At 48.2% G+C, this 14382-nt stretch overlaps 1 protein-coding gene across 1 annotated transcript; it reads right to left on the bottom strand.

The window, feature by feature from the left end:
* Nucleotides 1-294: 294 nt before the first annotated feature.
* On the bottom strand, nt 295-13518 carry LOC140427778 (endonuclease domain-containing 1 protein-like). The gene is made up of 2 exons (XM_072513431.1): nt 13113-13518; nt 295-6275 (listed from the first exon to the last, which is right to left on the bottom strand). Exons 1-2 carry the CDS (start codon nt 13410-13412, stop codon nt 5397-5399), a joined length of 1179 nt encoding a protein of 392 aa, XP_072369532.1. The 5' UTR covers nt 13413-13518; the 3' UTR covers nt 295-5396.
* Between the last annotated feature and the right edge of the window lie 864 nt (nt 13519-14382).

Raw genomic sequence — 14382 nt, 5'->3', positions numbered from 1 at the left:
TTGTGAGGACAGGATCGAGAGTGATGCAGAGGGAATCAAGTTTGTGCCAGGGGGGATGGATGCGAGGATTCGGGGATGGGAAGAGAGTGAGGTGAACAACATGAAGGATCGGTTTTTGGAGGGGTGATTCGCATGTTTGGAGGAGTTGGGGGTATGAGCTGCAGAGTGAGGAGGGCTTCAGGAAGATGCCGGTGCGGAATTTCAAATGAGATGGGGAACGACAATAATGTCAAGAATTCCAACTGATGAAGAAGGTCTAAATAAGAGGTGCTTCGAAATAAAACATAAAATAAATAAGAACAATCATATTTATTTTTAATTGCAACACACTTTAATCACTGTGCATTAAAATAAGTTATTAAAAACAATTGATCCAGATGTTAGTATTGAAATTAGTTAAGAATCTTATTTTGTTTGTATCAAAGCACCTCAATAAAGCATTTCGTTGGAAAGAATATAGATTGATATTTTACCCGTACCCAAGATTTTACACCATCAATTTTGTCAATTAACTCCAATAAATGTATGAATAAAGTCTCCACAAGCAGAGATTTACAAACTCTGGTCATACTAGAATTATAGAATCAGTGCAGACGGAGGCCATTTGGCCCATCGGGTCGGCACTGACCCTCCAAAAGAGCAGCCTACCCAGACTCACACCCTGTCCACCTTGCCCTTTCCCCATAACCCCACCTAACCTGCACATCCCTGGACACTGAGGGCAATTTAACATGGCCAATCCACCTAACCTGCACATCCCTAGACACTGAGGGCAATTCATCATGGCCAACCCACATCACTTGCACATCTTTGGACTGTGGGAGGAAACCGGAGCACCCGGAGGAAACCGACGCAGACACGGGGAGAACGTGCAAGCTCCACACAGACCTACAAGACCGTTGAGATAAACCACTGAAACATGAAGCACTCATATGCAAGTTTTAAAACTGTGACTTTCTTCCACTCCAGGGTTGTGGGTCTTGATGTGACTAAAAATTCGAATGCTGGATCCACACACTGTGCCACAGGGGATTGGCTTGGGGCGTGGGGGTGTTTGTGGGGATCTGTTGGAGAGGTTGCAAATGGTCGGCACCTTTGCAGATGCTTCTTCTACAGTTTGGGCGTCTCGAGCAAGACATTCCCACATATCGGTGGTTGGCTTTTCTCAGAGAGGTTTCGAGGACGCCCCGAAACGTTTCCTCTGCCCTCCTGGTAACCGCCTGCCATGGCGAAGCTCGGAGTAGATAGGTTGTTTGGGGAACCCGAGTCTTGGGCCAGGCTTGCGGATGATGCGTCCTGCCCACTGTAACTGATTAGCCATAGCCAGTCCCCCGATATGTGTCTTTACCTAGCTCCATCTGTGACGATGGCCTTAAAGCTCCCACCATTACTCATTGACCCTTCTACATGGTCGTTTCTAAACTGCAATCCATTCCCTCTGGATAATGATCTGAACCATTGCCTGCCCGGTCCATTGTCATCTTCCTAAAATAACCTAGGATGAAAGGGCTATCATATTTGAAGGGCCGAATGGCCTACTCCTATTTTCTATGTTTCTGTAACACATTACCTTGTTACTGATGGATTCACAATATACTTGCCAATAGCTGCTTTGTTTTGGCACCTTGGGGGTGAAATTGGTGTTGGTGTGAAACAAGGTCATCGTGAGTCGGCAGCGTGTTGTTGAAATCGATGGAGAAGCTGATGGAGTAAGTGTAAAACGGGCTGCTGCGTGTCACTGTGGCAAAGATCTGGAGCCTTGCTGCCTCCTCCATAATATCTTTCCCTACCCACGAATTAACCCAACAGATTAAGTGAATCATGTCACTCCCCCACCCATAATATTTTTAAGCTTTGGTTACCTGACGGGGGGGGCAAATCTGTGGCAAATAAGAGGCAATGACAAATCCATATTAAACATTAACAATGGCTCATTCAGTGTGACATGCTCAGTATTGGGTGCCACACTACAGCAAGGATATTGAGGCTTCATTGAGGTTGCAGTGGATAAAGCACTAGAATTCTGTGCAGAATGAGAGACTTTGGGGCTTTTTACATTAAAGCCACACATTTTCATGGACATAGCTAGAAGTGCAGCACGGTAGCACAAGTGGATAGCATTGTGACTTCACAGCGCCAGAGTCCCAGGTTCGATTCCCCGCTGGGTCACTGTCTGTGCGGAGTCTGCACGCTCTCCCCGTGTCTGCGTGGGTTTCCTCCGGGTGCTCCGGTTTCCTCCCACAGTCCAAAGGCGTGCAGGTTAGGTGGATTGGCCATGATAAATTGCCCTTAGTGTCCAAAAGGGTGAGGATGGGTTATTGGGTTACGGGGATAGGGTGGAAGCGAGGGCTTAAGTGGATCGGTGCAGACTCGATGGGCCGAATGGCCTCCTTCTGCACTGTATGTTCTATGTTCTAAGTGATTAAAATTGCAAAAGAAGGTGACGGGTGAGTAGAAACAAACTGTTTCTGAGAATTGAGGAGCTAGATCGAGGGGCCATTGATAAAAAATTGGATGCAAGAAATTTCATAGAAGTGAGTCATGTGGCCTACTGAGTCTTTCAAAGGGCAATCTGGTTCCTCCCAGTTCCTGGATCTTTTCCTGTTTCTCTGCAATTTTTCTTCCATTAATTATCCATCCAATTTTCTTTTGAAGGTTAATATTGAATCTGTCCCCACCGCTCTATCAGGCAGCTCATTCCGAATCCTAACCACTCGCTGCATAATGCTTTTTTCTGAAGACACCTGTGACTGTTAGGTGAATTGGACATTCTGAACTCTCCCTCTGTGTGCCCGAATAAGCGCCGGAATGTGGCGACTAGGGGCTTTTCACAGTAACTTCATTGCAGGGTAATGTAAGCCTACCTGTGACAATAACGATTATTATTATTCTTCTGCGTCCTTTTCCTTCGAGGCTCTTCAGCGAAGGAAACAACTTCTCTTTTACCAAAGCCCTGGTTTTAAACAGCTCTACTAAATCCCCTTTTGTTCCCAGCTCTAAGCAGAAGAAGGCAGCGATCAATAGGTCTCCAGATATTAGATGGAAAATCCTGCTTCAAACACCACCAAGTAGGCTCCATAATCTTGAGCATATTTACAACTACTTAGATATTTACAGTAGAGGGCACAGGAATGGAGCTGACTCAGTCTTCACCCATCTCTGTCCATCTCTAGACTGACCCTTACTCTGGGCCATGCGCCTTCGTACATTACTGTGTGCATGGCACTGTACTCAATCCCACATTAACCTTGGATTTGCCAGACCCTTATACTGCACTGAAGATATCAAGGGATAGCGGGACAGGGCGGGAAAATGGCGGTGAGGTCGAGGACCAGCCATGTTCTAGCTGAATGGCAGAGCAGGCTCAAGGAGCCCAATGGCCTAGTCCTCCTATTTCCTATGTTCCAGTGTTTGAGAGACACACAAACAGGCCATTCAGCCCTATAGATCCATGCTGGTGTGTATGACCCACACGATTCCTCAGCCAGCCTTCTTCTTCTACCCCTAGCCTCCTATTTCTTTGACGCTACTTCTCCTTGAATGTAACTATTCTATTTATCCTCATCACTCCTTGGGATAGGGAATTCCAAGCTCTAACTATCCACTGCAGAAGAATAATAATAATCGTTATTGTCACAAGTAGGCTTACATTAACACTGCAATGAAGTTACTGTGAAAAGCTCCTCGTCGCCACATTCCGGTGGATAGTATTCTTCTCCATGCCTACCCTATCAAAGACTTAGGCCTCTATCAGCCACCCTTTGATCTTTTATATTGAAAAGACCACCCCCATGTTTCATTTTTCCTGATTATGTTTAAAGAATCTCCATCTTCTCCTTTGATACCAATAATTATTCTTTCATGGGATGTGGGCTTCGCTGACTAGGCCAGGATTTGTTGCCCCTCCCTAATTGCCCTGGAGAAGGTGGTGGGGAGCCGCCTCCTTGAACCGCTGCAGGCCGTGTGGTGTAGGCACACCCACTGTGCTGTTAGGGAGGGAGCTCCAGGACTTTGACCCAGCGACAGCGAAGGAATGGAGATATATTTCCAAGTCAGGATGGTGAATGACTTAGAGGGGAACCTCCAGGTGACGGTGTTCCCATCTATTAAAACTCCTAAAGATGCCAGCACCCCCTACGGTGATACTGGATCAACGATAATTCCAAATCTCATCAGAGTTACGGCGATGGCTGTCAAAGCATTGAATATCTGGGAGATAGATTACAGTGAAATGATGGCAACCCTCATAAATATGGCAGTCGATTGAGCACAGAACCTGGCGAAATTCCTGATGGAATTATCTATTTAAAGTGCTAACCAAATGCGTTAAACAGAAATGGATGTGGATAACCAGAGGTGAGCATATCCCCCAGTCAAACAAGATCTAAATGATTGCTGTGCAAGTGAGATACTGCCATATCTTCAAAAACACCAACACTGGCACTCACCGTAGTTCAAATACTGTCACTTCCTCATCTATAGACACTCGTGGAGATAATATTTTCCCTAGGAATGTTTTCAGACCTCGCTGTTTGAATTGAGAGAGGGATCCCTCTATAGACAGGTAAATCGTCAACATCAGAGGGCCAGTCTAACACTGAAGGGGCAGTTGGAGATCGCACAGCTAGATGTCAACAAATCCAAAATCCTGACCCCCTACCCCCCTCAACCCCACCCAACTGTTGCTTCTCTGACTGCCCCAGGCTCCTGTACACCCACAAAAGGTCATCTTGGCAAATGGACCCTCGTGGATTTTGGAGAGTTTGATGATCCAATATTCTGCGACCTGGTTGGGAAGACCTGGGGCGGGATTCTCCGCCGGCGGGATGCTCCGTTTTGCCGGCAGCCGGGGGGGGGGGGTCTCCCGACGGCGTGGGGCTGCCCCACCCAATGGGAAACCCCATTAACCGGCCGACATAACGGAGAATCCTGCGGCGGGGTGAGACAGAAATGTGGCGCAGCGGGACGGATAATCCAGCCCCTGATTCCCTCGAAGGATAATTCTTTTGAGGTATTAGGCTCCGAGGGAACAGAATCCCGTGAGTCAACGGCTAACTGAGAATCCAATTACAAAGGGTTGCTGTGAAAAGGAATTCATGATTGTTTACACGGCTCGGAACACAAATCTTTCCGAATTGATGAGGAGGTTTTGGCAATTTGCCTCTTGACGCTGTTAAAAATTAAGAGTGGTCAGAATGAGATTGCTGACTCTGTAACAATTTGTATTTTCTGAGATATGTCGCAACAATGAGGTTCCTGGTAATTATTAGCAGCTCGCCCGCGACAAGCCCTGGAGTTTACAGCAGCATCGCAAGGAGGAATACAGCACAGGGACAGGCCCTTCGGCCCTCCAAGATTACCTTGGTGAGATAGAGGATGCTGGTACCTGACCTCAGTTAAGGGTCAGCAGGGTAACCAGCATGGTTGAGCAGGACGCCAAGCACATTTACAGCGAGAACTCCGATGACCGTGACGAAGCCCAGGAAAACCGGGCCGCTGGCCCTGGCGACCTCTATTAGGCTGCTTGTCACCGCTTGCACCATGGCTTGCCCAGGATCCAGGAGCTCGGAATAGACGAACTGTAAGATTCCCACAGCTGCCTCATACCCGAGAGGCCGCAGTGGAGAACTTGCCGTGTTCACTGGATTGATTATCTTATTCTGAATCAACCCTTCCACTTCTTTTAAGATTTGCATTTCATCGCTTTCGCTTGCCCCCCGACAGTTATCAAACAACTTGCGCACTTTCAGTTTTCTCTCCAGCTGCCTCACGGACAGGTGCACGGTGCCCTTTTCAGGTTTCATCGCTTTCATAAAAGCAAAGGAAAAGTCCCGATTGTACCTCAGTACATCCTGCCCCTCTGGTTTCATAATGCCATCCTGACAGGGGTCGTTATTCTGGTCCCGTGGGAAGGTGCAGCAGAGGGCTGTCCACACCAGCCCAGGCACCGAGACCCTATTATTTATTTTGGTTCCTGAGGGATTGGCAGCACCCGTCACCAGATACATGGACCGATCGGACTTGCGGCATATCCGTGCCAACCGCTGGACAATGGATTCTGCCTCCTGATACCAATTAACGTTAGCTGCATGCTCCTCGGGCACTGCGTTGGTGAGGGTACAGGTGGCTGTGGCACTCTCCCACTCATTCAGTGCAAACGGGTAGAGGTGGCCCCTGTCGTAACCCGAGTCGTGGTAATCCTTATCCACTGCCTGTTTCTGACTGGAATGGGCGCTGCTACTTCCCATCGTAGCTCCGGCATTTTGATTATCGATCTGTAATCAACGCAGATAAAACAAAGTGTTAGAGAAATTAAAACTTCACAATGCGAATCATTGTAAAGAGCCATGGGATTATGCTGCAACTGTACAGGACCCTGGTGAGACCACATTTGGAGTATTGTGTGCAGTTCTGGTCACCTCATTATAGGAAGGATGTGGAAGCATTGGAAAGGGTGCAAAGAAGATTTACCAGGATGCTGCCTGGATTGGAGGGTAGGTCTTATGAGGAAAGGTTGAGGGAGCTAGGGCTTTTCTCATTGGAGCGAAGGAGGATGAGAAGCAACTTAATAGAGGTTTATAAGATGATGAGGGGGATAGATAGAGTGGATGTTCAGAGACTATTTCCTCGGGTGGATGTAACTGTTACAAGGGGGCATAACTATAAGGTTTGGGGTGGGAGATATAGGAGGGATGTCCAAGGTAGGTTCTTTACTCCGAGAGTGGTTAGAGTGTGGAATGGACTGCCTGCTGTGATAGTGGAGTCGGACACTTTAGGAACTTTCAAGCAGTTATTGGATAGGCACATGGAGCACACCAGAATGACCGGGAGTGGGATAGCTTGATCTTGGTTTCGGACAAAGCTCGGCACAACATCGAGGGCCGAAGGGTCTGTTCTGTGCTGTACTTGTGATGTTGTACGAATTAAGTAATGGCATGATGGGAAAACTGGTCAACTATTCGGTACAATGTAAGAAAAGCTGATCTAGCCATTGCAATATACCAGACCCCTGTAAGACCGATAAGACTGACTCCGCATAACCTAAAGCATGAATAAGACCAGAGAAGGTCAAGCTATTCCAAAATGCCTGACCTCTGTAATTTCTGATAAGGCTAACTTGTCATAACCCAGGGTGGTATAAATAAGACAAGATAAGGAACGGATGAGTCTCCTCCGACCTTTTAATATTCCATCAAAGGACAAGATAATGGTGTGAGGGATGAGACAAAGGGTCCTAGAAGATCAACAGGTCATGCCTGTTTCATGACATTGCTTACGTTTCTACTTCCGATCGAATTCCTGACTAAGCTGTAGTCACGCAATATTGATAATGATAATGTATAAATACTGAACTGATTTTCTGTAAAAGCGCGGACTTGAGGAGGAATAAGCAGTGGGTACCTACTGCTCTCTGAACTCAAGTTTCAGCCAAAACTGCATGCGGTCTTTTCGTAAATAAAGCCTTGTTATTTTACCATAACAATCTATTGTTGAGTCTTCCTACCACAGTCAAAGAGGCAGGAAAATATTGACTTCTACATACTGTTCTATGTTCTATGTAATCTGATCTCCCAGTGATTGCCGAAATCAATGATTTCTCTGAGTTTGGCCATGATCTCCTAGGATGGTGGATCAGGCTGGAGGGGCCGAATGGACTATTCCTGTGCCTCCGTCCTTCTGTTCAAGAGCTGCAAGCCTCAGTGCACACATTGTCAGCACAACATTTTTGGAAAAATATACTTTACTCGTAAAATACCTGAAAGAAGGTTACAAAACTTTTGAAAATGGCCGTCACAGGAAGTGCAAAAATATTCAAATTTTCTATATAGATCATGGCGCACTCTGAGGTGCTTCAGTCTAATAAAAGGAACATTACAGACATTTTGAAATGGTGGGCAAGGAGTTCCTGATTGTCCATCCCGAATTGCCTTGAAGTGATGACAATGTAGCTGCTACCTGAACAATTACTCAGTGGCCGCTTTAGAGAGGGTGCCGCACGGTCTGAGATCCACTGTGATGGCACATCATGTGGACATTAGTGAAACTGATGTTTTAAAAAAATAAATTTAGAGTACCCAATTCGATTTTTCCAATTAAGGGGCAATTTAGTGTAGCCAATCCACCTAACCTGCACATCTTTGGGTTGTGGGGGCGAAACCCACGCAAACACGGGGAGAATGTGCAAAGTCCACACGGATAGTGACCCAGAGCCGGGATCGAACCTGGGACCTCGGCGCCGTGAGGCAGCAGGGCTAACCCACTGAGGCTGGTTGTTCAGACCTAATTACAGTTTTCTTTTTTGTGGCTGTATGAAACTCCACGTGGGAAACCCAGCTGTTTTTCGTTTCTTTTTTATTCTGTAACTGTTACTTGAAACACCAATAAAAATATTTTCAAAAAAACAGGAAGAGCCAGAATGGATTTCTGAAGGGAAAATCATGATGAACTGACTTGCTGGAGTTTGTTGGGGAGGTGAAAGAAAGGACAACGAGGGTAATAATAATAATCTTTATTGTCACAAGTAGGCTTACATTAACACTGCAATGAAGTTACTGTGACAATCCCCTCGTCGCCACATTCCGGCGCCTGTTCGGATACACTGAGGGAGAATTCAGAATTTCCAATTCACCTAACAGCAAGTATTTTGGGACTTGTGGGAGGAAACCGGAGCACCCGGAGGAAACCCACGCAGACACAGGGAACGTACAGATTCTGCACTGTTGTTGATGTGGTGTACATGGACTTTCAGAAGGCATTCGATAGAGTGCCACACAACAGAGTTGTGAGAAAAGTTATAGCTCATGGAATAAAAGGGACTGGAGCAATGTGGCTATAGAATTGGCTGAATTGATTGGAAACAGAGAGTAATGGTCAATGGATATTTTTCAGTTTGGAGGGAGGTTTGTAGTGAAGTTCCCTAGGGACCCTTGCTTTCCTGATATATGATCTTGGTATACAGGGGACAATTTCAAAGTTTGTGGATGATATGCTGGGGCAGCACGGTAGCCTTGTGGATAGCACAATTGCTTCACAGCTCCAGGGTCCCAGGTTCGATTCCGGCTTGGGTCACTGTCTGTGCGGAGTCTGCACATCCTCCCTGTGTGTGCGTGGGTTTCCTCCGGGTGCTCCGGTTTCCTCCCACAGTCCAAAGATGTGCAGGTTAGGTGGATTGGCCGTGATAAATTGCCCTTAGTGTCCAAAATTGCCCTTAGTGTTGGGTGGGGTTACTGGGTTATGGGGATAGGGAGGAGGTGTTGACCTTGGGTAGGGTGCTCTTTCCAAGAGCCGGTGCAGACTCGATGGGCCAAATGGCCTCCTTCTGCACTGTAAATTCTATGAATACAAAACTTGGAAGTATTGTAAACTGTGAAGAGGACAGTGTAGACTTCAAAATGACAGAGACAGGTTGGTGAAATGGGCAGATACATGGCAGATCAAGTTCAATGAGGAGAACATAAGAACTAGGAGCAGGAGTAGGCCATCTGGCCCCTCGAGCCTGCTGCGCCATTCAATGAGATCATGGCTGATCTTTTCTGGACTCAGCTCCACTTTCCGGCACGAACACCATGGGCGTCATTCTCCGACCCCCCGCCGGGTCGGAGAATGGCCGTTGGCCGCCGTGAATCCCGCCCCCGCCCCCGCCGAAGTCTCCGCTCCCGGAGGGGGCGGGAATCCGGCCGCGCCGGTTGGCGGGACCCCCCGCTGGATTCTCCGGCCCGGGTGGGCCGAAGTCCCGCCCAGAAATTGACTGGTCCCGCCGGCGTAAATCAAACCTGGTATTTACCGGCGGGACCAGGTGGCGTGGGCGGGCTCTGGGGTCCTGGGGGGGGGGGGCACGGGGCGATCTGACCCCGGGGGGTGCCCCCACGGTGGCCTGGCCTGCGACCGGGGCCCACCAATCCACGGGCCGGCCTGTGCCGTGGGGGCACACTTTCCCTTTCGCCTCCGCCACGGCCTCCACCATGGCGGAGGCGGAAGAGACTCTCCCCACTGCGCATGCGCGGGAAACTGACAGCGGCCGCTGACGCTCCCGCGCATGCGCCGGGAAACTGACAGCGGCCGCTGACGCTCCCGCGCATGCGCCGCATTTCCGCGCCAGCTGGCGGGGAAACAAACGCCATTTCCGCCAGCTGGCGGGGCGGAAATCCCTCCGACGTCAGCCTAACCCCTCAATGTTGGGGCTAGGCCGCCAAAGATGCGGAGCATTCCGCACCTTTGGGCCGGCGCGATGCCCGTCTGATTGGCGCCGTCTTTGGCGCCAGTCGGCGGACATCCCGCCGTTGGGGGAGAATTTCGCCCCATAACCCTTAATCCCTTTATTCTTCAAAAAACTATCTATCTTTATCTTAAAAACATTTAATGAAGGAACCTCTACTGCTTCACTGGGCAAGGAATTCCATAGATTCACAACCCTTTGGGTGAAGACGTTCCTCCTAAACTCAGTCCTAAATCTACATCCCCTTATTTTGAGGCTATGTCCTCTAGTTCTGCTTTCACCCGCAAGTGGAAACAACCTGCCCGCATTTATCCAGGGCTGGTTTAGCTCACTGGGCTAAATCGTTGGCTTTTAAAGCAGACCAAGGCAGGCCAGCAGCACGGTTCAATTCCCGTACCAGCCTCCCTGAACAGGTGCCGGAATGTGGCGACTAGGGGCTTTTCACAGTAAGTTCATTGAAGCCTACTCGTGATAATATGCGATTTTCAGTTCATTTCCTAGCTATTCCCTTCATAATCTTACATGTTTCTATAAGATCCCCCCTCATCCTTCTAAATTCCAACGAGTACAGTCCCAGTCTACTCAACCTCTCCTCGTAATCCAACCCCTTCAGCTCTGGGATTAACCTCGTGAATCTCCCCTGCACACCCTCCAGCGCCAGTACGTCCTTTCTCAAGTAAGGAGACCAAAACTGAACGCAATATTCCAGGTGTGGCCTCACTAACACCTTATACAATGATGTGGCAATGCTGGCGTTGGACTGGGGTGAGCACAGTAAGAAGTCTTACAACACCAGGTTAAAGTCCAACTGGTTTGTTTCAATGTCACTAGCTTTCGGAGCGCTGCTCCTTCCTCAGGTGATTGCAGCATAACCTCCCTAGTCTTAAACTCCATCCCTCTAGCAATGAAGGACAAAATTCCATTCGCCTTCTTAATCACCTGTTGCACCTGTAAACCAACTTTTTGTGACTCATGCACTAGCACACCCAGGTCTCTCTGCACAGCATCATGTTTTAATATTTTATCATTTAAATAATAATCCCTTTTGCTGTTATTCCTACCAAAATGGATAACCTCACATTTGTCAACATTGTATTCTATCTGCCAGACCCTAGCTCATTCACTTAGCCTACCCAAATCCCTCTGCAGACCTCCAGTATCCTCTGCACTTTTTGCTTTACCACTTATCTTAGTGTCGTCTGCAAACTTGGACACATTGCCCTTGGTCCCCAACTCCAAATCATCTATGTAAATTGTGAACAATTGTGGGCCCAACACTGATCCCTGAGGCGACACCACTACCTACTGATTGCCAACCAGAGAAACACCCATTAATCCCCACTCTTTGCTTTCTATTAATTAACCAGTCCTCTATCCATGCTACTTCTTTCCCCTTAATACCATGCATCTTTATCTTATGCAGCAACCTTTTGTGTGGCACCTTGTCAAAGGCTTTCTGGAAATCCAGCTATACCACATCCATTGGCTCCCTATTATCTACCGCACTGGTAATGTCCTCAAAAAATTCCACTAAATTAGTTAGGCATGACCTGCCCTTTATGAACCCATGCTGCGTCTGCCCAATGGGACAATTTCTATCCAGGTGCCTCGCTATTTCTTCCTTAAAGTGTGAGGTGATGCATTTTGGTAGGAAGAACATGGACAGACAATATAAAATAAGGGGTAAAATTCTTAAAGTGGGTACAGGATCAGAGGGACTTGGGTGTATATGTGCCCAGATCATTGGAGGTGGCAGGACAGGTGGAGAGAGCAGTTAAGAAATCAAATAGTATTCTGGGATTTATTAATAGGGGCATAGAGCACAAGAACAAGGAGGTTATGATGAACTTATACAAGGCACTAGTTAGACCTCAGCTAGAGTATTGCGACAGTTCTGGGCACCACACTACAGGAAGGATGTAAACGCACTGGAGTTGGTGCAGAAGAGGTTTACAAGAATGGTTCCAGGGGCTGGTTTAGCACAGGGCTAAATCGCTGGCTTTTAAAGCAGACCAGAGGCCAGCAGCACGGTTCAATTCCTGTACCGGCCTCCCCGAACAGGTGCCGGAAATGTGGCGACTAGGGGCTTTTCACAGTAACTTCATTTGAAGCCTACTTGTGACAATAAGCGATTTTCATTTTTTTCATTTTCATGAGAAACTTCAGTCATGAGGATAGATTGGAGTTGGGACTGTTCTCCTTGGAGAGAAGAAGGCTGAGAGGAGATTTGATGGAGATATTCAAAATCATGAGGGAGCTGGACAGAGTGGGTGGGAAACTCTTCCCACTCGGAAAAGGATCAAGAACGAGAGAGGGCATAGATTTAAAATGATTTGTAAAAGAAGCACACAGCGGAGTGGTTGGGTCTGGAATGCACGGCCTGGGAGTGTGTTGGAGGCAGGTTCAATCGAGGGGCTCCAGAGGGAATTGGGCGATTATTGGAATGGAAACAGTGTGCAGGGGTATGGGGAAAAGGCTGGGGAATTGCACCAAGTCACAATGGCCTCCAGGTCGGCGCAACATCGAGGGCCGAAGGGCCTGTACTGCGCTGTAATGTTCTATGTTCTATGTTCCTGCACTGTAACCATTCTGTCAATTCTGTTATTAATACAGCTTTGGCTCTGTGTTTATAAATACTCTGCAGCTAGCGAGTTGGAATCAGTCCCAGGAATGTAGAACGTTGTTGATTCCTGCAGACCTGATCGGAGTGAGAAAGTTTTAGTTCTTGTTTTTTTTGGGGGGGTGGGGTGGGGTGAAGGTACATGAAATGTTTATATCCTAACGTGTCACCTTGTCGGATGAATGGACAGTAATGAGCTAGGACAGACTTGTGTGTGTTGTGGTGGTGGTGGGGGGGGGGGGGGGGGAGAGAGAGAGAGCACAAGGACACATTTACCTGTGGCTCCTGAAACCAGGGACTGGGTCTGTAGCTGTCGCTGCTGCCCAAGCTGCAGGGGTATCTGTAAGCCGAGTAGACCGGGATCCTGTGGTCTGTCCTGTACAGGGTGGCATAGTGATAGTGGTTCTTGTACCTCTGGCAGATCTTGACCCGGCTCCTGGTGGGGAATCCCTGCGGTGGGACCTTATTCTGAAAGAACCAGTTGCAGGTTTGGAAATCCCGGACCACTTCCCCCGGCACCGTCCCGGGATGGAGGAGGGTCAGGAGCAGGAGCAGGAATGATCTCCCTCTCCCCATTGAGCCACAGGATCAATGCTCGCTCCTTCTGTTCCGGTCCCAGCCACACAGCCGCCAGTCCCACTCCACTTCCCCTCAACTTCTTTTCGGAAGTTCCAGCCACTCCGGAGGTTGCTGACACTCCCATTCCCCAGCCCGCAAAACAAAAAAACCGTGACAGGGCTTCCTGCAAACCGAAGCCTCTCCCCCATTATTTCAAACCACACTCACTAATACTCTCCAGATCGAATCCAGACAGGCGCTGCTACTCTCAAGGCTCAGTCCTGTCGGCTGCAGATATTGAGACAAGTTGCAACTGGCACCTGGAAACATTGGAGAACTATTACCAGTCTTCCCAAAGGTTCTTATGTCCATGGGCAAGGAAGTTGGTCCAACAGCCGTGTGCTTGCCCAGGTCAACATGCCCAGCATCATGGCGCTAATCACTCAACACCGATTCCGCTGGGTGGCACACATCATTTTTAAAATTTGTTCTTGGGATGTGGGTGTTGCCCACATTTGTTGCCCATCCCTAATTGCCCTTAAACTTAGCAGCTTTTTATGCCATTACTCAGTGCGGGGCAGTTGAAATGAAATGAAAATCACTTATTGTCACAAGTAGGCTTCAAATGAAGTTACTGTGAAAAGCCCCTAGTCGCCACATTCCAGCGCCTGTTCGGGGAGGCTGTTACGGGAATTAAGAGTCAACCTCATCACTGTGCGGGTCTGGAGTCACATGTAGGCCAGGTGGGGTGAGGACAGCAGATTTCCCTCCCTGACGGACATTAGCGAACCAGATGGGTTTTTACGATAATCGACAATAGTTTCATGGTCATCGTTAGATTTTTAATTTCAGATTTTTATTGAATTCAAATTTCACCCTCTGCCATCATGGGATTTGAACCTGGGACTCTAGAGCTTTACCCTGGATCTCTGGATTACTAGTCCAGTGACATTGCCACTACGCCACCGCCTCCCATCGTTTGTATGCC

The sequence above is a fragment of the Scyliorhinus torazame genome, chromosome 1 (assembly GCF_047496885.1).
Source record: "Scyliorhinus torazame isolate Kashiwa2021f chromosome 1, sScyTor2.1, whole genome shotgun sequence".
Classification (NCBI taxonomy): Eukaryota; Metazoa; Chordata; class Chondrichthyes; order Carcharhiniformes; family Scyliorhinidae; genus Scyliorhinus; species Scyliorhinus torazame.
This window is presented reverse-complemented; position numbering and strand designations above follow the sequence as displayed.

What these genes read in the sequence shown, in the direction of transcription:
- LOC140427778 (XM_072513431.1), bottom strand. Translation starts at nt 13,412, where the DNA reads ATGGGGAGAGGGAGATCATTCCTGCTCCTGCTCCTGACCCTCCTCCAT. An exon ending in CCTGGTTTCAGGAGCCACAG is followed by an intron (nt 6,276 to 13,112) that starts GTAAATGTGTCC and finishes CGTTGATTACAG; the next exon opens with ATCGATAATCAAAATGCCGG.